We start from the raw sequence: 24,836 nt of genomic DNA, 5'->3' as shown, positions 1-24,836 counted from the left end.
TGACCTCCCCATAGCCCTGGCAACTCATCTCTGATGTCACCAGGTCCCTACCTTCACCCGTGAGGTCCAGGATCGTGTCATCTTCCCCTCTGTCGTCAGAAACCACGGCTCTGTAGATTCCCTGGTTTTCTTTGGAAAACTACGGAAGAGGATGACAGTGTGTGCAAAGGCTCCCAGAGGGAGAGGTGACAGCCAGTCAGCAGGGCCCAGGTCCCACCCCTGTGTGGCCTCTGTCAGCTATGAAGTTGGTGGGTCTAGGGAGTGGGTGCATGTGTGTATGTGTGAGAGTGTGTGCATGTGTGTCTGAGAGCGTGTGAGTGTGAGTGGGTGTGAGTGTGTTTGTATGTGTGAGAGGATTTGTACGTTTGTGAGTGAATGTGTTTGTATGGGTGTGAATGACCGTGTGTGAGGGAATGTGTGTGTGAGTGTCTGAGAGTGTGTGAGCGTGTGTGTGTGAGTGTACATATGTGTGTGAGTGTGTTTGTTGTGTGTATGAGAGTATTTGAATGTGTGTGAGTGAATGTGTTTGTATGGGTGTGACTATGTGTGAGGGAGTGTGTGAGGGTGTGTAAGCATGTGAGGAGTGTGTGTGTGTGTGTGTGTGTGTGTGTGTGTGTGTGTACTGCGGGCAGACATAGTGAGCACTCTGTCTGGCTTCCCATGTGGCTCCTTGGGGCCCTGGCCAGCTCAGCACCTGGAGCCGGGCAGACCTTGTCTGGATAAGAATGTTCCTCTCCCTGAGCAAGGGTCCCCGGCAGGTCCCCGGCAGGTCCCCGGCAGGAAGCGTGTTTCCCTCGGCTCAGAACATGCAGTCCTTCTGGCATGTGTGTGTGGTCTTTTAAATCCGGAGCATGTGTGCTGGGGCCGCCTCATGTGCGAGGCCAGGCATCTAAGCTCACCCTTGGCTCAGGGCTGTGCTTTTGGGGCGAGAAGCAGAGGTCAGAAGTGACATCTCATCAGAAGGCTACTCCTTCGGGGCTCCTCAAAGGTCCCTCTCACCCAGGCTACCTCCACATAGTAACTTTGGGGATCCAAGGCAGAGGTAGGTTTTCCCCCTAAAAGTCAACAATCCTTTCTTTCTTTCTTTCTTTTTTTTTTTTTGAGACAGGGTTTCTCTATGTAGCCTTAGCTGTCCTGACCTCGCTTTGTAGACCAGGCTGGCCTCAAACTCACAGCGATCCGCCTGCCTCTGCTCCCCGAGTGCTGGGATTAAAGGCATGCGCCACCATGCCTGGCTCAACAATCCTTTCTTTTCTTTCTTTCTTTTAACTTACAGAAGGCCATAAAGTACCCAGTGATAATTGGGGTGACTATGGAGAGAGCAAAGGCCCCGAGAGTGGGCACTGGGGTAGACAGGAGACCAGGCATGCCTCAGTCTTGTAGAACAGACATGGCTGCCCTCACTGGGGAGTGACTTCTGACCCTACCCTACCCACATGTCCTTGAACTTCGTCCGTCCGAGCCTCGGTTTACCCATCTGTGGAGCAGCTCTGGTGTCCTTGCTGTCCACGTGCCCCAGGGACTGCCAGGACCCAGGGATCAATACTAGGAAAGACAGAAAGCTCTGTCCCCCTGCATCGACTCTATGAATACAAAGCACCCACTGAATGCCATGCCCCTGTTGAGGAGCATGCTTAATTAACAGTGACAGAGGCTGACAAGATCAAGGGTGGAGGAGAAGACCCTGGCCTTGATATGTTCTTCCTAGTAGGAACCGATGATCAATTGTCCAGTGTCCCCAGCACCTGCCAGAGGCTCTGGAACTCAGCGGCAGAGAGAGGCACCTGGCAGGTGGGCATCAGCTTTGCATTTCTCTGCCAGCTGGCCTTAGTCCTGGGGCTGTGTGGAGGGACCCAGGAAAGAACCGAGCTCCAAGCCTGCTTTTCTCTGGGCCTGCCTCATTGGGGGACATAGATCCTGTCCTCAACCCTAGACTGGGCAGGGAGCTCACAGAGAGCAGTAAGGTCAGACAGGGCCAGTGACTCTCCTAAGATTGCACAGGCTAGTATTCCAAGCCTGGGATCCTGAGGCAGGAAAAATCAGTAACAAGTCACACTGGGCCAGTCTTTTGAGACTTGTATGTCCTTGTTTTTAATGTTAATTTTGAGTTTTTGAAAAAAAAATTGCATACATTGGGTTTTGTTTTGTTTTTCAAGACAGGGTTTCTCTGTGTGCTCTGTGTCCTGACACTCATTTTGTAGACCAGGCTGGCCTCAAATTCACAGATACCTCCCCCCCCCCACCTTTACCTTGCAAGTGCTTGGATTAAAGGAGTGAGCTACTACACCTGGCTTTAATTTTTTTTTCATTGAAAGATGCACGAACTACTTTCCCAGGTCCTGGCATTTATGTCTTAAAAAACACTCTCTTTAAACATTTTATGTATATGGGTGAGTGCTTGCTTTGTATGTCTGTGCACCCTGTGCATGTAGTGCCCACGGAGGCCAGAAGAGGGCGAACTGGAGCTACAGACAGACCGTCCTCATGTGGGTGCTAAGAACTGGAATTTGGGGGTGGCTGGAAGAACAGCTCCCCATCGCCTGTATCTAGCTTGTCTGGGCTCTGGCGCTCCTATATGACCAGCTCCACTCAGGCTCCGCCCAGTGCTCTTGGCCACTGAGGGGGTGAGCTCCGAGGCCCCGCTGCGCTTACCTCCTCAAAGCAGTGATGTCCGTCTCCGGTCTGTGGGTTGTACTGTCCCCCCGGCACCTCTTTCTTTTGGAAGAGCCACTGAAAGCGAGTCTCCTTCTTGGTGTTGGTTACCTGAGGAGGACAGAGCATGAGGGGACTTCACCAGGCTTTCCATTTTAAAATAAAACCCAGGGCTGAAGAGATGGCTCTGTGGTTAAGAGCACTGCCTGCTCTTCCAAAGGTCCCTGGTTCAACTCCCAGCACCCACATGACAGCTCACAACTGTTTGTAACTCCAAGATCTGATACCCTCACACCAATGCACATAAACTAAAAAAAAAAAAAAAGCTGGGTGGTGGTGGCGCATGCCTTTAATCCCAACACTTGGGAGGCAGAGGCAGGTAGATCGCTGTGAGTTTGAGGTCAGCCTGGTCTACAAAGCGAGTCCAGGACAGCCAAAGCTACACAGAGAAACCCTGTTTCGAAAAAATAAATAAATAAACAAATAAATAAATAGTTTAAAATAAACCCGTTTTTCTTTACGCGGCTCCGTCCACGTGACCCTCTGTGACTTGTGCACTAAAGCCAGCTGATCCCTCCCTTACACCATATGCCTCATCTGCTGGCCTCTGGGTCCTGACTTTTTTCCTCTGTTTTCCTTGTAAATACTTGAAGGCCTTTAAATGAAGTCAGATGTCACCTCCTCCAGGAAGTCCTTTGGAAGCATCCCAGAGTGCCTCTCCTGCCCCATAACTAATGAACTTCCTGAGTGTCGGAATGTCTCCTGATTCTGTCAAGCATAAGGCACACTGTTTGAGTAGGTCTGCCCTATGCTGTGGGTGCCCAGAGGCCTAAGGGAACTAGGTATGCCCAGCACCTTACTGAGTGCTGGTGGCTTTCTTCTTAGAACGCGTCAGCTAGTGAGGGGGCACACACACACACACACACACACACACACACACACACATACACACACACACACGTTCTCAAAGGAGCTGCGAGATGCTGGAAGGGTCTGGGCTTGGGAGTCAGGGTGACCTGGTTGGGACTTGGGCCCCTGTCCTCTTTGTGTCCTCAGCTGTCTCCCCTACTGTTTTCCTTATCTCTGAGGTGGCGTGATAAACCATGGGTGACTGTGAGGCAGGTGAAATTAAGTCACGCCTTGGTGAAGAGACAAGGGAAATTAAATCATACCTCAGTGCACTGAACAGTGTCTGGTCAAGGGTTATAATAAACACAGGGAGCCCCTTCAACATAGCTCTCAGACCCTCTGAGGCCTCGGAGAGCTGCTGGGAGATCTACCTTAAGGCTGACGGAACACGCAACACAATGCAACGTGTGTGTGTGTGTGTGTGTGTGTGTGTGTGTGTGTGTGTGTGTGTGTGTGTCCTCTTTTACCCAGGGGCCCCTTTACAGCTGTGGGATCAGCCAGGCACAGGAGATAGAATTCCGAGGGACAAGACACAGGTGACGCCGCTGGGCTGATGACAGGGTTGGCAGTGGGGTTGGAGACTTACCTTGCATGTCAGAATCACTTTGCAGTCCTCCGTGACCTTCCACTTCAAAGGCTCCTGGAAATAGGGACCTGAGGGGACAAGAGAGAACATACCCGCGAGCCTTGGGCTTTAGGAGGAGCCAGGGCGCCACCTCGTGGCCAGACAGGGAAATCCAACTAGGTAGGAGCCTGCCAGAGACCCTGCTCTCCAAGACCAGGGCAAGAACTGAGGAGAAGCGAGGGGCCTGGGGTCCCCTTAAATGAAAAGAACTTTTAAGGCAGCGCTGCCTTCTCGGGCTGAGAAAGTGAAGTTTTGTTCTGTCATCAGGGCAGGACTTGACCAGATCGTGGTGACTCTCCCTGGATGGATTGGCATTTTCCAGAACCGATCAACGGCCCCTTCCTTACCTTGCTTTCTCTTCCAGTCTCTTCTCTTCGCGTCCGCTTTCCTTAGAAGCGCGTCAAAATCTGTGAAGACATCGGGAGGAAGCGGCGTGAGTGGAGAGAGCTGTGAGCTGCGAGGCTCGGGACGGTGCGAGCTGGTGGGGGCGTGTGCTCCAGGGAGGAGCAGGACCAGGCTGACCGTCATCCACCAGGGCTAACGTGATCTGGTTCTTGGCTTTTCCATCCTGGAGCTGGGCGGTGTACGACCCCTTGTCATCTTCGGACAGTTGCTGGATGATAACTTCCACCAGGCCCTTCTCTCGCTCGAAGTTGATCTTGCGGTTCTGGTGGAACAAATTCCTGTCAACCTCCAGGGACCGGGGGAGGGTAACCTTTTCCTGCTTGAGTAGACTGGGACTCCCCAGCATCCCGAGCTTAAATTAACTATAATTTAATAATAAGTTCTATTCCCGCGCTGTGTCACATTGTTGCTTATTTTCAGTTTCCACTTTAAAAAATAACTTAACTTAAAAATCATTACATTAGCCAGGCGTGGTGGCGCACGCCTTTAATCCCAGCACTCGGGAGGCAGAGGCAGGCGGATCGCTGTGAGTTCGAGGCCAGCCTGGTCTACAAAGCGAGTCCAGGATGGCCAAGGCTACACAGAGAGACCCTGTCTCAAAAAAACAAAAAAAAAAGTCATTACATTTTAAGTGTGTGTGTGTGTGTGTGTGTGTGTGTTGCGGAGGGAACACTTAGGCCGCTGCACATGCGTGGAGGTCAGAGAACTACTTGTGGAAGTCAGTTCTGTGTTCTTCTTCTACTCTGTGGACCCTAGTGATTGAGTTGGTACCTTCAGACTTGGTAGCAAGTGCCTTTACCCACTGGGCCACCACACCTAGCCACCCTCCGTTTTTTTATTTAAAAGATTTATTTTTAGTTTCTGCGTATGGGTGTTTTGTCTGCGTGCCTGTGTGCCAGTAGCACATGCAGTGCCCAAGGAGGCCAGAAGAGGGCATCAGATCCTCTAGAACTCGTGGGAGCTGTCACAGCCGTGCAGGGAACCTGGGTGTCCTTTGCAAGAACAGCCACTGCTCCTAACCACTGAGCCATCTCCAGCCCTCGGGGCCCTCTTTTCCTTCCTTCCTTCCTTCTTTTCTTTCTTTCTTTCTTTCTTTCTTTCTTTCTTTCTTTCTTTCTTTCTTTGCAGGGTCTCATGTACCCCTGGCTGGTCCCAACTTGCCCTATGGCTGAGGATGACCCTGAACTTCCAATCCTTCTGTCTCTAACTCCTAACTGATGAGATTACAGGCTAACACTACCCAGCATTCCTATTACAATTTCATACTCACACTCTAGAACTATAGTCATTACATTTCTTTCTTTCTTTCTTTTTCTTTTTTTTTTTTTTTTGGCTTTGATTTTTTTTTTTTTTTCTCAAGACAGAGTTCTCTGTATAGGCTCTGCTGTCCTGGAACTCACTCTGTCGACCAGGCTGGCCTCAAATTCAGAGAGCCACCTGACTCTGATGCCCATGTTCTGGGACTAAAGGCGTGTAACTTACAACCAGTCAGCCACTCATATTTTGCCGCACACTAACAGCTTACACGCTCTATTCTCTGCATTTAGGTCCTTACTACTCCTGGCTCTGTTTGCACGTGTGGCTGAAGGGAACGAGCGGCTTGTGTGCTTTGTAAGGATGGCGGGTGAGCCAAACAAGGCCCACGGAAGCCTCTAGACCAGTGGATCTAGTCCCTCTTCATGCTGTGGCCCTTTAACACAGCTCCTCATGTCCAGGTGACTCCCCCTCCCCCAACCATAAAGTTATTTTGTTGCTATTTCATAATTGTAGTTTTGCTACTGTTGTGAATTGTAATGGATCTGTGTTTTCCAATGGTCTTAGGAGATTCCTGCAAAAGGGTGGTGGGATCTCTAAAGGGGCTGGGACAGCTTGGGAACCGCTGCTCTAGACCTCACAGCACCGCTGATAGCGTGTGACAGGCTCCCTTTACAGACAGCTTTCAAATATGCTCCCTGCTTTGGTCCTCTCGCCCCAGGGAAAACCTCCTGTGGTGTGCAGACGCAGAGAGGGAGGCAGAGAGGGGGACACTGGCACCCACAGGGCTGCTCGCACATTCCTGCCATCTGTCTGATGTTTACTCTGACCCAAACCATCACCCCTTTCTCTGGAAGATATATTCCCTCCCTCCTTCCCTCCCTCCCTCCCTCCTTCCCTCCCTCCCTCCCTTCCTCCCTCCCTCCCTCCCACCCACCCTTCCTTCTTCCCTTCTTTGGTTCAAACTCAGGGTCTAGCCACTGAGTTGCACCTCTGTCTCTAATCCATGTTTTTGGGCGACTGCTTTGCCATTTGAAGACGAAATTCACACTGGTGAATTTGTACTGTCTTGAGGCCGAACTCGATATGCTTTCAGGTAAAAACAATTGAATGTCAGTTGCCCATTCTGACAAATTTACTTATCTTCCCTATGCATAAAAATGGAAACATGCAACACCCTTATATAAGTATCGTTTAAAATAAAACCCTGTGTTGGTAGCTGGAGTGATGGCTCAGTGGATAAGAGCACCGTCTGCTCTTCCAGAGGTTCTGAGTTCAATTCCCAGCAACCACGTCATGGCTCACAACCGTCTGGTGCCCTCTTCTGGCCTGCAGGCATATATGCAGACAGAGCACTCATACATAAAATAAATTAAAGAACAAAAAACCCTGTGTATGTTGGCAGGTAGATTCTTGGATACAATGGACTACCACTGACCTGCAGCCCCAGGCCCTTGCTCTGACTTGAAATGAGAGAGGAAAAAGCAAAGGATTGAAACAGGAAAATGAACAAGCAGGTGTAAAGTGGCCAAGAGAAGAAAAACTCTTTCCCTGAGTGTCTGTCAAGGTTTAGGCTTAGAAAGCGTAGGCTTCCACCTTAGGGATGCTGGGAAGGACACTTGAAAGTGGCAGTGGGTGTGGAAATGTCCCCCACTGTTTAGTAACAGCACCCCCCCATATACTGAAAGCCATCTGCGCATGCGCCCCCCCCCCTCCCACGCCGCTGCTGGGACAGCCAAAGCGGCAGCTATTTCTAAAATGACAGCTGGTCACAAGCACCAGCTCACAGGTGAGGCACTGGGGCAGGAGAGCCTCCCCAAGGGCTTGTGGTCACCATTTACCGGTGAGCTGAAAATCTCCTTCTCATTGAAGATGAGGTGCAACTCTGCTGCGGGCGACAGCTTCTCCACCTCCAGCCACAGCCGCACCTCACCCTGCTCGAGGATCTCCACGTTCCAGCCAGAGATCAGCTTGATGACTGGAAGACACAGGAAGGTGTGGGCGGGAGCCCTTTCCCCGCAGCACTTTCCTAGCTCCACCCCCTTGCAGGCTCCCCTTGCCTCCTTCCCCACCTCTGCCTCTCACAGCGCCTCCCAACATCAACCAGCTCTGCCCCGCCCACCTGCCCCACCATGCCCCGCCCACCTGCCCCACCCTTGGCAGTGAATGGCAGGAGGGGGTGGTGGTGGTGGAATCTCTGTAGAGCCTGAAGGAGCTGGGCCTGGCTGGAGGCCTGTAAACTCTCTGTAGACTGAACTGATCTCAGAAACACATTTCCTCTTCAAGGGACCTTAATCATGGGAGTCTGGCCTTCACCTTGCCCGTTGTTGACTTGGCTGGGCAGGAAATTTGGAACAATTCCAGTATATGATCAAGTGTCTGAGCTTAAGGATTCCACCATCCAGAGAGAAGGCGGGGAAGTGGTTTAGATGGTCTCATGTCCAGATGTCTCAAGAGCTGATGAGGATGGCGGCGACGGAGTGGGGACAACAGCCATGGTGATGATGGTGATTATGGTGGTGGCGGTGACAACGGTGGGGATAATGGGTGATGGTGGTCATGGTGGTGACAATAGTGATGACGACGACGATGGGTGGTGATGGTGGTGTTGAGGATGGTGGTGACAACAGGGATGGTGGTGACAACAGGGATGGTGGTGACAACAGGGATGGTGGTGAGAGTGGTGATGGTGATGATGGTAGTGGTAGTGTTGATGATGATAGATGGTGGTGATGGTGGTGGTGGTGGTGGTGGTGGTGATGGTGGTGGTGGTGGTGATGGTGGTGGTGGTGGTGGTGGTGATGGTGGTGGTGGTGGTGGTGGTGGTGGTGATGGTGATGGTGGTGGTGGTGGTGGTGATGGTGGTGGTGGTGGTGATGGTGATGGTGGTGGTGGTGGTGGTGATGGTGGTGGTGGTGGTGATGGTGGTGATGGTGGTGGTGATGGTGGTGGTGATGGTGGTGGTGGTGGTGGTGGTGATGGTGGTGGTGGTGGTGGTGGTGATGGTGGTGGTGGTGGTGATGGTGGTGGTGGTGATGGTGATGGTGGTAGTGGTGGTGATGGTGGTGATGGTGGTGGTGGTGATGGTGGTGGTGGTGGTGGTGGTGGTGATGGTGGTGGTGGTGGTGGTGGTGATGGTGGTGGTGGTGATGGTGGTGGTGGTGGTGATGGTGGTGATGGTGGTGGTGGTGGTGATGGTGGTGGTGGTGATGGTGATGATGGTGACAATTTTGATGGTGATGCCGGTGGAGGTGATAATGGTGGTGGTGATAGTGACAGTGGTGATTTTATGGTGGTGATGATGGTGACAACAATAGCGATGGTGGTAATGATAGGATGGGTGATGGTAGTGACGATGGTGATGATGATAACGGTGATGGTGGTGATAGTGATGGTGCTGGTGGTGGTGACAGTGGTGACAGTGATGATGTTGGAGGTGCTCGTGCTGATAAGAGACACCTGTTTCCCTCTTCTGCACAGTTCTGGCTCCCTGCTGGCTGTCACTTCTCCATCAATATGCCTCTGGCCTCTGGTCCTCCAGGCTGGGGTTCCCCTTTCTCTTGCTCCCAGGTTATAGTCTTGCTCTCTGACTGACTCAGCTCTGCTCAGCACATGTTCCTGGGACTTTAGGAACCGCAGGAAGCCACACCTCAGGGCTCACCTGGGTTTCTGATCTCATGACTCAACTTCTTCAGCTTGTTCAGCTCTGGGGCAGAGAGGGGCAAGGAGGAAAACAGAGGCGGCATTAAGTCACAGGCTCCGCGACAGCCGTCCTAGGGGCCTCCGTGCCGAGGCGTCCCAAGAGAGCTCTGCATTGCTATCAACTTGGGGTCACACGCTCCACAGAGCTGGCGGTAAGCGCAGTGGGCTCTGGTCACACAGTGTGAGATGCTGCAGGTGCTTTAAGCCACTCCAAGGTCGCCTAAGTTTCCCCCAGCTCAGGGAAGCACCTTGTGGATGGCAGGCTCTGCAGGGGCGAGCACCGCAGCATCCAGCTCTGGGCAGGCTGAGCCTCAGTGCCCACTGGGCTTCTGTGGGTGCTTGAGCTCCAGAAGTGGGGGGGTCTGCTTCCCCAAGGGGCTGTCCTGGAGTGAGGCTGTTACCTTCCTCTGTCAGCGTGTGGCTTGCTGAGGTGTCTTCATCAGCATCAGCGACCACCACTGAGTAGGTACCCACGTCCGGAAGGTCAGGTTCTTTCAGGATGACCTTGGACCTGGCAGACAGAGGTAGGATGATGCTCTGAAATGGGGGCTTTAGGGTTGTATGCACAAGACACCCTCACGGTCTGTGGGGATGGGGATGGGGACAGGGAAAGTTGGGGTGGGGGGGGAGGAGGTAGAGAATCTTGGCTCTGGCAGGCCTGTGCCCCCGTCCTAGGTCCTGGCCAAGCTGGACAGCAGGGACAGCTGTACCCTTGCAACCCCAGAGGTCCCCTGTGGACCAGCAAAAGCTCTAGAGCTGGCAGTGTGGCGCAGGGTCTGCAACCAGCAGCCAGCGACTCCGCGTCTGCTTGAGGATTTTAGGCAGTGGCTCTCATGGCCCCTAACCCAAAAAAAAGAATTCCCCAAAGAATGTCTTCATTTCTGACCCTAAAGGCATTCACCATCTCTTGCTTCTCCATGAGCTGGCGGCCAGGACACTCATGGCAGACGGGGACGGCCTTGGCCAACCTGTGTGTCTCCCTATCAATTCTGCCACCCTTGGGTGCTGTCCTCCCCACCCCCACCCCCCCTCGCCAACACTCACTTGTTAATTTCATCCTCCACCTCCACCCTCTGCGGGTCTGGTGGGCCTTTGTAGTCCTTGGACCACTGAAACTCAGAGAAGTCAGGGGCTTCTGGGGCTTCGAAAGCCAAATAGATCTGGCCCTCCTCGTCCACGCCAACTTCAATCTCTTGGGCGTCTGGGGTGAGATCCAGGAAGGGACAAGAGCGATTTCTTTATTATAACTGTGGTCATGTCGCTCCCTGGATTAGACCTCTTGTGACCTCCAAGGCCTTTTATGATCCTCAACTCATGTTACCCTCCTCCAAGAGGTCTTTCTTTCTGGACTGACTTTTCCTCTTCCTGCCTCCCACTTCCTCTTTTTCCTTCTCCTTCCGCCTTTTTCTCCCTGCCCCTCCTAATTCTTTTCTTTGACATAACATTTTGCTACAATAGCCCAGGCTGGCCTTCAATTTACTAGGTAGTCCAGGCTATCCACAGTTCTACAACCTTGGTCTTTGGAGTTCTAGGGTTATAGGTGTAGACCACCACATCAGACTCCTGTCTCGGCCAGGCGTGGTGGCGCACGCCTTTAACCCCAGCACTCAGGAGGCAGAGGCAGCAGGGTCGCTGTGGGTTCGAAGCCAGCATGGTCTACAAAGCAAGTCCAGGACGGCCAAGATAACACAGAGAAACCTTGTCTCGAAAAAACTAAAGAAACAAAACAAAACAAAACAAAACACCAGACTCCTGTCTCTAAAAAGTCCTTTTCATCTCTACAGTGCTGTGACAAAACCCAGAGCTAGGCAAGTCCTCCACCACTGAGCTGGGTCTCTCTGCCTTACCCCTGGCTAGTTTGCCTTTACCACCCATCCACCCCTGCTCCCCGCAAACCTCACCTCTGCCCCATCTTCCCCATTATAACAGCAGATACGTGCTTTCTCATCCACAGCTATGTCCCCTGTGCAGTGTGGACCTCACCACGTATTTGTTGGTTGAATATCTAATAGATTAGGAAGTGAACTGACTTATAGTTAGCAACATGGGGGTTGGGGGTGGGGTGGGGGGTGGAGGAGGAGGGGAGTCTTGGTCAAGGCATGGGCCTTGGTGCTTTAATGGATTTGCACTGGAAGTGAGTTCTACGGTGTGAGGACCTAGGAGCAACTCTGACATGGATAGCAGGTCCAGTGAGCTCAATAGGGGCAAAGCCATAGGGAGTGCCTGAGATGGAGTTGGGGAGCGGTTGAAGGAGTCACGTAAGTTCATGCATATGGCATAGAAAACATAGAAGATGAGCTGGGCGTCCTGGCACAAGCCTTTGATCGCAGCCCTAGCCTTTGATCGCAGCCCCTGGGAGGTAGAGGCAGAGGCAGGCGGATCTCTGTGAGTTTGAGGCCAGCCTGGTCTGCCAAATGAGTCCAGGACAGCCAAGGCTACACAGAGAAACCCTGTCTCAACCCCCGCCTCCCTCCCCCCACAAAGAAAGCAGCGTGGAAGATGCCTTTACATCTGTGGAAGAGGCGTGTGGGGAAGAGGAGTGAGGAGTTAGCCACCAGGGAAGCTTGAGATGGGTAGGAAGAGTGGCAGGTGGGGCAGGGTCCATAGACTCCTCAGCCTCCAGCTCTGTCCTCAGGCCCCTCCCATCATTTCCCTGAGCTCCCCCCTCCCCCTGCATCCAGACCATAGTCCCTCAGGGCAGCCTGGCCCTCCCTGGTCATCCTACCTGGCTTGTCTTCCATGAGCACGGGGTCAGTGGGCACTGATGGCTGTCCCAGACCAGCTGAGTTCATGGCCTGGACCCTGAACATGTATTGCTTTCCTGGCTGCAAGTCAGATACCTGGAGGTAGGAGAGCAAAGCCTGAGGACAGGGAAGATGCACTCTAGCAGACGCTGGCCAGAGCTTCTGGGTCCCCTCGTGGGCTGGAGCAGGCGGGGAACGTGCCCTTTTCCTGGCATCCAGGGCGGTTTAGTTTTTGTTTGGAGATGGGGCCTCTGTATGCTGCCCAAGCTGGCCTGGGACTCAGCATTCTTCGGCCTTACCCTCTGGTCTGTGAAGGGCTGTATCCTCATTCTTGGCTTCCAAGGTCTAATTTTTTTTTTTTTTAAATTTTGTCTTAAGACAGGATCTCCTGTGGCTTGGGCTGGTCTTGAACTTGCTATGTGGCTGTGGCTGGCCTGGAACGCCTGCTTCTCTTGGCTCTACTTCCTATGTCCCCGGGCTTACAGGCATGCACCACCAGGCTTGCCTGTCAGCTCCAGTTTTCTTTTCTTTTCTCTCTCTCTCTTTCTTTCTCTCTCTCTCTTTTTTTTTTTTTTTTTTGAGACAGGGTTTCTCTGTGTAGCCTTGGCTGTCCTGGACTCACTTTGTAGACCAGGCTGGCCTCGAACTCATAAAGATCCGCCTGCCGCTGCCTCCTGAGTGCTGGGATTAAAGGCGTGTGCCACCAGGTCTGCCCATCAGCTCCAGTTTTCTATTGGCCTCTCTGTCTGGCTTGGTCCTCTAGGAATTCAGTCCTGGAACCTGACTGGATGTAACTCACTGTCTTCCCGTGTACCCTCGCCTTCCTGCAATCCTCATCTCTCACAGATACTGCCTTCTCTCTCTCTTCAGTGGCTCTGAGGCAGACCTAGGCTCACTTTCCATGCTTTGGTCGGCTATTTTCCTTTCTTCCCTTTACTGGTACTGGAGATTAAACCCAGACCCTTACGCATGCTAAGCAAATACTCTGCCACTGAATTACATTCCTTTTTTTAAAAAAAAGATTTATTTATTTATTATTATGTATACAGTCCTCTGGCTGCATGTACAACTGCAGGCCAGAAGAGGGCACCGGAGCTCATTTTAGATGGCTGTGATCCACCATGTGGTTTCTGGGAATTGAACTCAGGACCTTTCGAAGAGTAGCCAGTGCTCTTAACCTCTGAGCCATCTCTCTAGCCCTGAATTACATTCCTAATGGGGGAAACATTACCCGGATATGGTGTATATCTTTAGTCTCAGTACAGAGGCACAGATCTCTATGAGTCTGAGGCTAGCCTGGACTACATACCAGTTCCGGGTCACCCAGAGCTACGCAGTGAAATCCTGTCTCAAAGTTGATTAATAAAATTTTTTGAAACAACCTCATGTAGGCCAGACATGTAGTCAAGGGATGACCTTGAACTCCTGATCCTTCTGCCTCTACCTCCTGGGCCCTGAGATTGCAGGTGTGTACCACCAAGCCTGGCTTCGGTGGTGCTGAGGGTCGACCGCAGGGCCTTGTGCATCCTGGGCAGGCAGTCTACACTGAGCCTCAGCCCCAGCTCTAACATTTTAGTTTGAATCAGAGTCTCAATTAGTTGCCCAGGCTGGCCTTGAGCTTGCTCTTTTGCCTATGCAGGCCCCAAACTTATCTTCCTGCCTTACTTAGCCTGCGGAGTAGCTGGGATTACAGACTGCACTGTGCTGGGGATGCCCAGCGTGGCTTGAAGGAAACTCGGTTTCTGCATCTTTGGATTAGTCTTGCGGTTCCCTCAAAGGTGTCTCCCTGGACCTCTCTCCAGTCTGTGTTTCTCTCTGTCCGTCTGACTACGCCTACATTTTCACCTAGTCTTCGGGATCAATTTCAAGTTCTGATGTTGAAGACCCAAAGTCTTCCAAGGTGTCTAAACCTCTTTGCCTCTTGCTCCCACATAAGCTACCTTCACTCCACAGCTCCCCCAGGGTCCCTGGCCTCTGTCCTCGCTGAGGTCTCTGCCTTGAGCACCCCAGAGCCAGGCTTCCTTATCCAGCTGTGGCCCCATACAAAGATGCCAGGAAGTGGCTCGGACTTCCTTCCCTCGGTCTCCTGGAATCCCTCGGCTGCCTCTCCATTGTAGCATTTATCACAGAACGGTGTCGCTCGTCACCAATGCCAATGGCAGCATGTTTAGCTTAAATTGTCCGGGACTTGGTCCAGATCTGGGACTAAGTAGGTGTCAAGAAGCACAGTTAGTGAATTACTGAGCGGCAGCCAAGCATCCCAAGGTGGGAACCGGTGCCAAGTTACCGTGGCCATCTGCCCTGGCCTGGACTGACACACATCCAAGGGCATGCAATGGCTGACTGTACTGTGGGGACACTGACCCAGGGACTGTCAAGCGTCTACCTATTTTTTTTTTTTTACCTCACCATATATCAATACTCCTGTGTCTGGAAGACCTAATGTCATCTAAGCATTTCAGCTTCGAAGCCACTGTTTGGTAGGGACATTTGTTGGTATAAAATGTAATGATGGCCACTGCCACTGCATTCAGCTTCGCTTCTCTTCTGGAGCTAACCCAAGTTTATGGGTGAATTAGAAAGGAATAGAACAAGCAGGGCGGTGGTGGCGCACGCCTTTAATCCCAGCACTTGGGAGGCAGAGGCAGGTGGATCTCTATGAGTTCGAGGCCAGCCTGGTTTACAAAGTGAGTCCAGGACATCCAAGGCTACACAGAGAATCCCTGTCTCAAAAAAAAAAATCCAGAAATATAACCTAGGTACACACCTGTAATCCCAGCCTGAGTTTCCACTCTTATCACCAAATTAATTAAGAAGCATGTGTACTTACACGTAATGAATATGCCATGGTAGATACATGCTATCTAAGCACACTGTTCTGGTTTATTTTTCTTCCTACACACACACACACACACACACACACACACACACACACACACACACGATATATGTTCTCACATCAATCGATATATACACATCGGTCAAGTTTATTCTTTATACCACTGCCTCTCCTGCACTGTCTTGTTGGCTTCCTCTTAAGGACCCACTTATGAATTAGTTCAGCACCTCACCCCCCAGTGACAGATTCCAAGTCACTTCCGCCTTCCGCCATTATAAAGAGTACTCACGACTGTCCTTGGGTATCTGCACACACGACTTGCTATTTCTCTTTGGTTTAATCACAGAAGCAAATTTTTGGGGGTCAAACGATATGTGTGTCTGAATGCTTCTATAGCTGGCTGTTTCTCAGGTGAGTTTTTAGGGGAATGTCTGCCCAGCATGGAGTAGGTAATGCCACCAGCCAGCCAGACCTACCACCATGTGACATGTGACCCTGGGCAAAGTCATCTTCCCTCTTGGGTCCTTTGCTGCTATTAAGTAAAGAACTGGTGAACCTTGCATGTTGTGTGGCTCTGGCAAATGCAGTGGCAGGGAGGACAGAGGAGCAGGAACTTACCCTGAGGTGGGTGCCGGAGGTGGCATCTGGGGTGACCGGTGTCCACTCCTCAGAGCCTTTCTCCTGGAAGCTGACACGGTAGCCTGTGACTGGGCCAGCTCCTATATACAGTGGGGGCTCCCACTGCAGCATCAGGGAGGTGGCGTGTACCTCAGACACCCTCACATCGTATGGGGGGCCTGCAGGGATGGGGATGAAATATGGGCAGAGATGTGGGGCTGTTCGGTCAGGCAACAGCTAGCCAACCATCCATCTACACTGCCTTCTAGCCAGACAGGTGGGCAGCAAGCTGAGTAGACTGTCAGCCATCACTGAGTCTGGAAGTGCCTCCTGGGAGTATTGTGGGACCTGGCCAGCCTTGGTTGCACAACACTTGACCTTGGGCCTGAAACTTGGCCAACTGTTTGAGATGTGCTCAGCATCATCTCCTTCCAGAAGCCTCCTTGACCTTCCCTACTCCCATCTGAGACAACTTTTGCCACTTGGATGTCAAAGATGGAGGCTGAGGTCATGACCTCCAGAACCAGCTCTACCCTTTCCAGTGATGGGGACTTGGGAGTTATTTAACTTTTGTGTTCCTGTCTCTTCACCTCTAAGGTGAGGTAGCAACAGTTCTAGTCTATGGAGGCATAGAAAGCAACAGGGAGGTCATTCACAGAATGCACCCACACAGCAAATACTCAGTTGACGTTAGCTACTTGCAATCGCATGGCATCCCACAGGCTAACAAGTGTGCCATCGCTGGGCTATTCCCAGCATCTGGGGCAGGTTCTGTGTAGAACGCATGAATCAGGTGATGTGGAAGAGAGTGTGAGAGAGCCAGTGAGGTTCCAGGAGCAGTGAGCACTTAGGGTGGCTGACTGTCCTCGCTGGCCTAGGACTGGGTTTGGGGGTGATGAACTCAGAGTCCTGGGTGATCTAGGAACTGACTGTTCCAACAGTGTGGCCTTGTGGGGGGAGGGGTCAATGAAATATCTGGTCAGAAAGGGTTCAGGTAGTGTCAAGGTGGGAGACAGTGGTGGTCCGGTTAGAATTCCCTCAGGCAGGCTTAATATCGTCTGTGTCAGGGTTTCCAGAGTCAGCTCGTGCAGACTGTGGGGTCAGGACCAACACGGCAAGACAGGATGCCCAGGGCAGGCAGAGGCATCCGTGTTGATGGTATGATGAGGGAAGGTGGGGACAAGCCTGGGTCTATTGGCCCTTACCTGGTTCAGGCATTGTCCACTCTTTGCACTCAAACAGGCTGCTGGGTGCTGACAGCTCACCGATACCTGCCCAGTTCAAGGCCCGGGCTTGGAACTCGTAGAAATGGCCTTCTTGAAGGTTAGTGACCTGAAGAGGTGGAAAGTCAGACTGTGGAAGCTGAGGCTGGGGCAGAGAACGGGGAGGCACCATAGTAGTGGGATCAGGCATCACAGGAGACCTCTGGGGGGTTCCAATATGGCTGTCCCAGGGGCTCCTGGGAGGCAGAGCCTGGGGAACCCGGAGGCTTTCCTGCTGTGCTTTCTGTACCTTACATAGCAGTAGTGATGCAGGCTGTGGCCACACGCAAGCCTCACCTTGCACACCCGGCTTGGGATGGGTTGATTGTTGACTGGGTGCCAGTCTGACTTCTCGGGGTCATGCTGGTCTACGAAGTAGCCCAGGATCTTGCCACCTCCTCGCCGTTTGGGGGGTTTCCATCCAATGACCATTTCGTTCTTTCCACAGTTTAGGAGTGCAAAGTCATATGGGGCTGATGGAGTAGCTGTAGGAGACAGGGACTGAGGAGAAGGCTCCCTAGGGGGGGTGCTGAATTGGGCAATGGGGCCCCAGGGTGCTGGTGAGCTTCTTCTGTGGGTGGGCACCCTGATTTAGGAGTCCCCCCATTAAAGGCTGTGGGTGTCTGATCTCTGAGGCTGGGAGCCTTCCCACTCCCTAGAGAGGCAGGGATCAGTGCACACAATGGCCTCAGGCCACTGTCACTTCCTTCTTGAAGGAAAAGGGTAAGCAGAAAGCTTGGCTCTTGCCCAGGCCAGGCTTCCCTGAAGACCACAGGCTGGTCTGGCCTTGGACTCACCCAGTGCTTGCTTGACCCTGACGGGCTGCGTTGCCGCTGAACTCTCGCCAACCCCAGCCTCGCTGACCGACCTGATGCAAAATTCATACTCCTTCCCCGTCCTCAGCCCAGGAACTGTGAACCTGGGAGAGAAGAGTTCAGCCGTCAGGGGTGTCCAAACAGCTGACGCCATCTGAACCGCCTCACGGGATAAATGCTCGCCGGTGAGATGAGGTTAGAAGGCTCCCGGCTGACGTACTGTCCTGGTCTCATAGTGACATATGAGATGGCGCATGGAGAATGTCCCCTTTAGGGTTGTAGAGAACAGCTGCTCTAGATTCCATCACCTACGTGGTCGGTGTAGTTGGTAAAGTATGTGCCACACATGCCTGAGAAAACAAGTTCTGTCTCTCTGTCTTTAGCAGCAGTGCAAAAGAGTTGTGTATGTGTAACATCTGTATAGGGTGTGTGTATGTGTGTATGTGTATGTGTGTGTGTGTGTGTGTGTGTGTGTGTGTGTGTGTGTGTTTGCGTGGGTGTGTGTATGTGGGTATGAGAGACAGGATCCCTACAGTTCCTTGACCAGCCAGCCTAGCCAGTTCGTGAACTCCAGGCTCACTGAGAGAGAGAGAGACCCTGTCTCAAAGATTAAGATGAGGTGCTGGACAGAGAGTTTAGCCTGACCAACTAGGTTTGGTTTCTGGGATGCATGTGGTAGAAAGTGAGAAGTAGTTTCCATAGGCTGACCTCCGACCTCCACACGCACCCAGAACAATAAATAAACTCACTTTTAAGAAATGTAGAGCTGAGCTGGACGGTGGTGGCGAACGCCTGTAATCCCAGCACTCGGGAGGCAGAGGCAGGCGGATCGTTGTGAGTTCGAGGCCAGCCTGGTCTACAAAGTGAGTCCAGGACAGCCAAGGCTACACAGAGAAACCCTATCTCGGGGAAAAAAAACCCATATAAAAGGGGGCTGGTCCAGGCCAGGGAAGCCTACCCCTTGCCCAGTGCCACTGGATGCATGCTTAGGATGCTGGCCTCAATTTTGGAGAACAGTGTTCTGATTCAATCTGCAGTGAGTGACACTGAGACTCAATACTTGAAAATCCCTTTAATGACCCTCCAGAGAACTGCCATCCAGGCCCTTCTAGGACACCCTGGCTTGTAGAAAACTGTCTTCTCTAGCCCGTTTCCAATGGCTAAAACTGGAATCACAGGCCTCTCTTTCCTTCGCGCACACTTCCTGCAGCTCTATGGGAGGGGGGGATGCTGTCTGACAGAAGGGCCCTCTACCCTCAGACTCCTGCTAACAGTGTGTTCGCTATGAATGGAGACCCCCTTGGTCCAAGTCCTCTGCCTTTACTTATTATCAGAGCTTTGGCGAGGTCTGTGCTTTAGTTCCTCCATCTTTAAAGCAGCAGCATAAACAACCATCTTAACTGCAGGATGCCGCGAACTGGGAAACCTACTACAGGACGATGGAAGGACTCAGAGCAGTGGCCAGCCTGGGATGTCCCGGTCAGGAGCCGGTGGGACGGACTTACTTGGTGTCCTGGACCGGCTTGTTGTTCACTGTTTGCCACTCGGACGCCCCTGCTTCCCGGGAGTAGATGTAATAACCCAGGAGCTCCGCGCCTCCATCCACAGGCTCCCAGGCAAGGGACACAGAGGTCTGCGTGTCTCGGAAGGCTTGCACTTGAGCTGGAGGAGGGAGGGTCGCTGGAAAACAGAGGGGACAGGGAGAGGACACTGAGCTGGGGCGGGAAGGGGCATGGGGGATTCGGGAGGACTTCCCTAGCAGGCTAGGCGGTGGCTAGATTCCAGACCGGCTACAGGCTTTGGGACCGCCCAAGCTGAGTGTGTCTCACACTCACTCTCCTGACCTAAAAGCCATCTTGTTCCTCACTCAAGCACTACATTCATGTTCTCAGTCAGTTGCTCTCTCCCCCCGTCCTTTCCCCTCCCTCCCACTCACCCTTTTTCAATTGGAACAGCTTTCCCCAGCCCTTAACGGCAGTCTTCAAAACAGAAACAAAAAAAAGACAACTTGGTTTTCTTTTCTTGAAGCTGCTGTTCTGATTTTCATGGTTTCCAATGACCAAGTTGTTTGAGTTAGGACTTCCATGATTCGCTAAATGGATGGGGGGGGCGGTTGTTTGTATGTGTGATGCACACGCATGTATGGTAGATGGATGAGTGGATATGTGTGTGTGTGTATGGGTGTGTGTGTGCATGTGTGTGTGTGTGAGTGTGTGTGCACGTGTGAGTGTGTGTGTATGGGTGTGTGTGTGTGTGTGTGTGCATGTGTGGGTGGGTGGGTGGGTGAGTGTGTGAGTGTGTGTGCATGTGTGGGTGGGTGAGTGTGTGTGTGTATGTGTGTGTGTGTGAGTGTGTGTGTGAGTGTGTGTGTGTGTGTATGAGTGTGTGCGTGTATGGGTGTGTGTGTGTGTGGGTGGGTGAGTGTGTATGTGTGCATGTGTGGGTGAGTGAGTGGATGTGTGTCATATATGGGTGTTGTGTATGTGTGCAAGTATGGGCAGGTGGGTGAGTGTGTGTGTTTGTGTGTGTGCATTATGGATGTGTGGGTGAGTGTATGTGCATGTATGGGTGAGCGTGTGAGTGTGTGTGTGTACATATGGGCAGGTGGGTGAGCGTGTGTGTGTGTGTGTGTGTGTGTGTGCATGTATGTGTGGGTGGGTGAGTTTGTGTGCATGTATGTATGTGTGGGTAAGTGTGTGTGTGCACATATGGGTTGGTGAGTGAGTGGCACAGCCATATCCACTGAAATGGTAAGAGTCATGAAGCCAGCAAAGCTGAGCGGATTGCTGCAATCACTGTGCTTCTGTCTGTAACTTTTAGGTTTTGGTCTCTTTGTGTTGCATTCTTGGGGATTTTCTGCATTATGGTTCACTTTATGTCTTTTCCTGAGAAAAATTATGTCTGAGTCGTTTTAGGAAAATCCTAAAATTAACTTTATCAGGCCACCACTTGGAAGTCTTTCTCGTGCCCTGGAGAACATTAAGAACAGATAAGCACATAGCTAGATGAGGCCATCACTCCAGGAATCTTTGTGGGGCGCCTGCTCCTGAGCTAGCTCAACAGTATAATTGGTGGGTAAACAGAGACAATTGACAAACCCTGATTGTCCAGGAAAATAAGTTACAGATTCAAGGTCTCTCTTTATTGTAGGCTTAGAGTGCTCTGAAATGTAGTTTAAAGATAGAGAGTTTGACAGGGTACACTGCTGAAGGAATAAAACTCAGTAAATAAGATAGATTGACTAAAATAAACCTTTCCTACTTTATGGTGTAGATGATGAAGCATATAGTAAAAGGAGTTAGGAATTAGTATTAACAATTCATAAAAAGGCCAGCTCAGGTATTTCCTGTTTGTTTGCAGTGCTTTCAAACAGCAAACACCGCCAACCTAAAAGCAGGCTTTCATATAATAAATGTGTTTGCTTTGGATAAAACCCTCTTTAGACTCCTTAAATTGGAATTATAGGGCTAATAATAGTAATAATAGAAAAACTGTCCTATTTGTATTCTGTAATTGTGACTGAACTTGTAACCCTGGACATGTAATGAAAAAACAAACACATACTCTGCACCACTTGGATAATCACTAGTCTGTCATACAGGTTCTGTGAAACCTGTATGAATAAAGCAGCACCTGGCTGCTAGAAGTCAGAGCTGGGTCATTGCCCTCACCATGGAGCCTGACGCCCTCCCTCCCTCCCGTTGCTATTCCTTATCTCCACTACTGGCCATCCTGTCAGCAACCTAGGCTGGGAAAGGCCCCCAGGAAGGGCGTCCTGCAGGTGAGTGAGTGTGTGTGTGTGTGTGTGTGTGTGTGTGTGTGTGTGTGTGTGTGCGCGTGCATGAGTGTGTGTGTGTACATATGTGTGTGTATGTGCATGAGTGCGTGTGTGTATCCATGTGTGAGTGGGTGGGTGAGTGTCTGTGTGCATGAGTGTGTGTACGTGTGTGTATGTGCATGAGTGTGTGTGTCCATGTGTGGGTGGGTGAGTTTCTGTGTGCTCGAGTGGGTGGGTGGGTGAGTGTGTATGTGCATGTGTGGGTGGGTGTGTCCATGTGTGGGTAGGTGTGTGTGTGTGTGTGTTAGAGTGGGTGGTGGGTGGGTGAGTGTGTGGGTCGGTGAGTGGGTAGAACCTTAGATGGATGAATGGGGAAGGGAGAATGTGCTAACCCTGTGCTCACTTCAGAGACCCCCAGGAAGAATCATGGGGAGAGAGGCATTTCCTCCTGGCCTCCTTCCCTTCTTCTTTTCCTCCCTTTCTTTCTTCTTTACCTTTCTCTCTTGGTTTTCTTGTTGTTGTTTTTTTTTTATTTTATACAGTAAAATCTACTTTTCTTTCCTCCTTCCTCCTCTTCTTCCTCTTTTTCTTCTTCGTCTTCTTCTTCTTCTTCTTCTTCTTCTTCTTCTTCTTCTTCTTCTTCCTTCTCCTCCTCCTCCTCCTCCTTCTTCTTCTTCTGAGACAGGGTTTCTCTGTGTAGCCCTGGCTGTCCTAGACTCACTTTGTAGACCAGGCTGGCCTGGAACTCAGAGAACCGCCTGCCTCTGCCTCCCCAGTGCTGGGATTAAAGGCGTGTGCCACCACACCTGGCAAAATCCATGTTTATAATACAAAAAAAAAAAAAGCTTTTGATTTTTCTCTCAACTCTCCTTTCTTTTCCTGAATTGTACTGGTGTCTTCCTCTGAGGTGGTCTAGCGCTCCGGGCATCTAATCACAAACCATTCATTTAGCAAGGCCCAGAATCAAAGTGAAATGTCATTCAGACCAGGATCGAAGAAAAATACCAGTGGGGCTGGAGAGATGGCTCAGCGGTTAAGAGCACTGATTGCTCTTCCCAAAGTCCTGAGTTCAATTCCCAGCAACCACATGGTGTCTCACAACCATCTATAATGTCTTCTGATGCCCTCTTCTGGCCTGCAGGTGTACATGCAGGCAGAGTAACTGTATACATAACAACTAAATCTTTAAAAAGAAAAAAAGAAAAAAAAGAAAAATACCAGTTGCCCATTAACCCACTTATATGTGCCACACGTATTCATACAGTGGTGATTTGAGTAAGAATCTCCCCATAGGCTCATATATTTGAATGCTTGGTCACTAGGGAATGGGACTGCTTTAAAGGATTACAAGGACCGGGAGGCGTGGCCTTGTTGGAGGAAGCGTATCCCTGCTGGTGGGCTTTGAAGTTCCAAAAGCTCAGGCCCAGTCTCTTTCCAGCACCATGTCTGCCTGCCTACCGTCATGTTCCCTGCCCTGGTGATAGTGGTCTAAACCTCTGAAACTGTAAGACAGCCCCCAATTAAATGCTGGCTTTTCTAAGTTTTTTCTTGGTTATGGCGTTTCTTCCTAGCAATAGAACAGTGACTAAGACACATCCATGTGTATAATTTATGTATAATTATATATGGTTTATGTATATTTGTACATATTTGTGTATATATGTATGTATCCATATAGATGTGAATAAAGTATTAAAGTGGGGCAAATCCAGGGCTTTGATATTCTCTCCAGACCTTTCTGGGATGGCAGCTCCTCAAGGATGACATCCGCTCCAGGGAGCCCTCAGATCTGATCTCCTCAGAGAGCAGAGAGCCCAAGAATGCAGAGGCTTCGGAAGAAGACGCGCCTTGAGAAGGCGGGTAGGATGGAGCTGCCACGGGGGATTCAGGAGGAGCCAAAAATTGGGGAGACGGTTACTAAGGACCCCAGGAAGGTGAGTTTGGCAAGTAAGGACACTCTGTATATCCAGGGAGCCAGGTCAAACATTGGAACTGTCTGGCCACTTGAGGAGGAAGTAGGGGCCTGCACAGGAAGTCTACCCATTTAGGAGGCTCACCGGAGACCTTAGAACTGAGGCACACTCACTCACACCCAGTGCCTGGGCTAACCCGAGCCAGACTCTGTCGGCTGGAAGCCATTGATCTGGGTGGGCAGAACGCCCACCCCTCCCCAAGCCTGCTGCTCAGAGGCACACAATCTCTGCTGCCTCAAAACTCTACAGGCTGGAGGCCATGTTGCTTTTCCGCCTCCTTGGTAGGGAAGTGAGCAAGGCCCCTCCTCGAAGGCTGATTTCTGAGTTTGACATCCAGGGTAGCCCGTATTTTTTTTTTTTCCTCCGTGGCACAGTAGCATTACTTGTTACCTGGCTTGCCCTTCAGGGCGATGGGCTCGCTGGGTTCTGAGGGGTCGCTCATGCCGTACTGGTTCAAGGCTCGCACCCTGAAGACGTACGACTTCCCCTTCTCCAAGTCCAGGAGGGCGAATCTCGGGGACTTGATGGGCTTTTCGGAGCTGATGGCCTCCCAGGTTCCGCTCCCTATGACGGACTGAAGAGCAAGAGCAGCTGGAGTTGGTGCCGTGGCTGCCAGAGCCTGGCTGTGGGCTCGGCCCTTCCCCTGCAGGCTCTTAGAGCGGCTGTCTGCAGCTTGCACCGCCCCTGCGCATCTGATCGCCCCTCCTTCCGCTTCCTCAACCTCCCCACTCTGATGCCTGCTGAGCTCCTCACCCAGGCGTGGCCAGAACTTACCGTGAGCTCCAATGTGGCTCACACCTGCAGTCACCTGGGCCCAAACCGTTAGAACGAGAGGCCCAAATCTAAGCCAGTTAACCCCACCCTCAAAACACATCTGGGGTCGAATTCTAATTTCTCCTTCCTATTTCCCACCGTACCCTTGATTCAGGCCAGCTTTACCAGTCACAGGAATTACTTAACTTGTCTAACTGACCCCTGTCATTGTAACTTTAACTTCTCTTCCTCTTCTTCTTATTTTTATTTTATTGTTATTATTTTTATTTTTGAGACAGGGTTTCTCTGTGTAGCCTTGCCTGTCCTGGACTCGCTTTGTAGACCAGGCTGGCCTCGAACTCCCAGTGATTCACCTGCCTCTGCCTCCTGAGTGCTGGGATTAAAGGTGTGCACCACCACAGCCTGGACCTCTTCTCTTCTTTTTCCTTTTCTTCTTTCCTCTTTTCCTTTCTCACTCCGTCCTTTTATTATTATTGTTGTTGTTGT

The 24,836-nt window shown here is 51.4% G+C and overlaps 1 protein-coding gene across 1 annotated transcript in view; it reads right to left on the bottom strand.

The window, feature by feature from the left end:
* MYOM3 (myomesin 3) overlaps positions 1-24,836 on the bottom strand; it is a 56,209-nt gene that overhangs the window by 7,350 nt on the left and 24,023 nt on the right. The window contains exons 15-30 of the mRNA XM_084788381.1: positions 23,967-24,150; positions 19,331-19,505; positions 17,808-17,929; positions 17,308-17,495; positions 16,954-17,080; positions 15,749-15,927; positions 12,273-12,387; positions 10,592-10,748; positions 9,949-10,058; positions 9,507-9,551; positions 7,687-7,823; positions 4,709-4,853; positions 4,534-4,593; positions 4,148-4,215; positions 2,653-2,763; positions 52-139 (exon numbers count right to left, since the gene is read on the bottom strand). Of these exons, the coding sequence (XP_084644507.1) occupies positions 52-139; positions 2,653-2,763; positions 4,148-4,215; positions 4,534-4,593; positions 4,709-4,853; positions 7,687-7,823; positions 9,507-9,551; positions 9,949-10,058; positions 10,592-10,748; positions 12,273-12,387; positions 15,749-15,927; positions 16,954-17,080; positions 17,308-17,495; positions 17,808-17,929; positions 19,331-19,505; positions 23,967-24,150 (2,011 nt within the window). The remainder of the gene's footprint in view (positions 1-51; positions 140-2,652; positions 2,764-4,147; positions 4,216-4,533; positions 4,594-4,708; positions 4,854-7,686; positions 7,824-9,506; positions 9,552-9,948; positions 10,059-10,591; positions 10,749-12,272; positions 12,388-15,748; positions 15,928-16,953; positions 17,081-17,307; positions 17,496-17,807; positions 17,930-19,330; positions 19,506-23,966; positions 24,151-24,836) is intronic.

This window comes from Acomys minous (assembly GCF_964271855.1).
Source record: "Acomys minous genome assembly, chromosome: 6".
In the NCBI taxonomy this organism is placed as follows: Eukaryota; Metazoa; Chordata; class Mammalia; order Rodentia; family Muridae; genus Acomys; species Acomys minous.
Note: the sequence above shows the minus strand (reverse complement) of the source record. Positions and strands in the feature narration are given on the sequence as shown.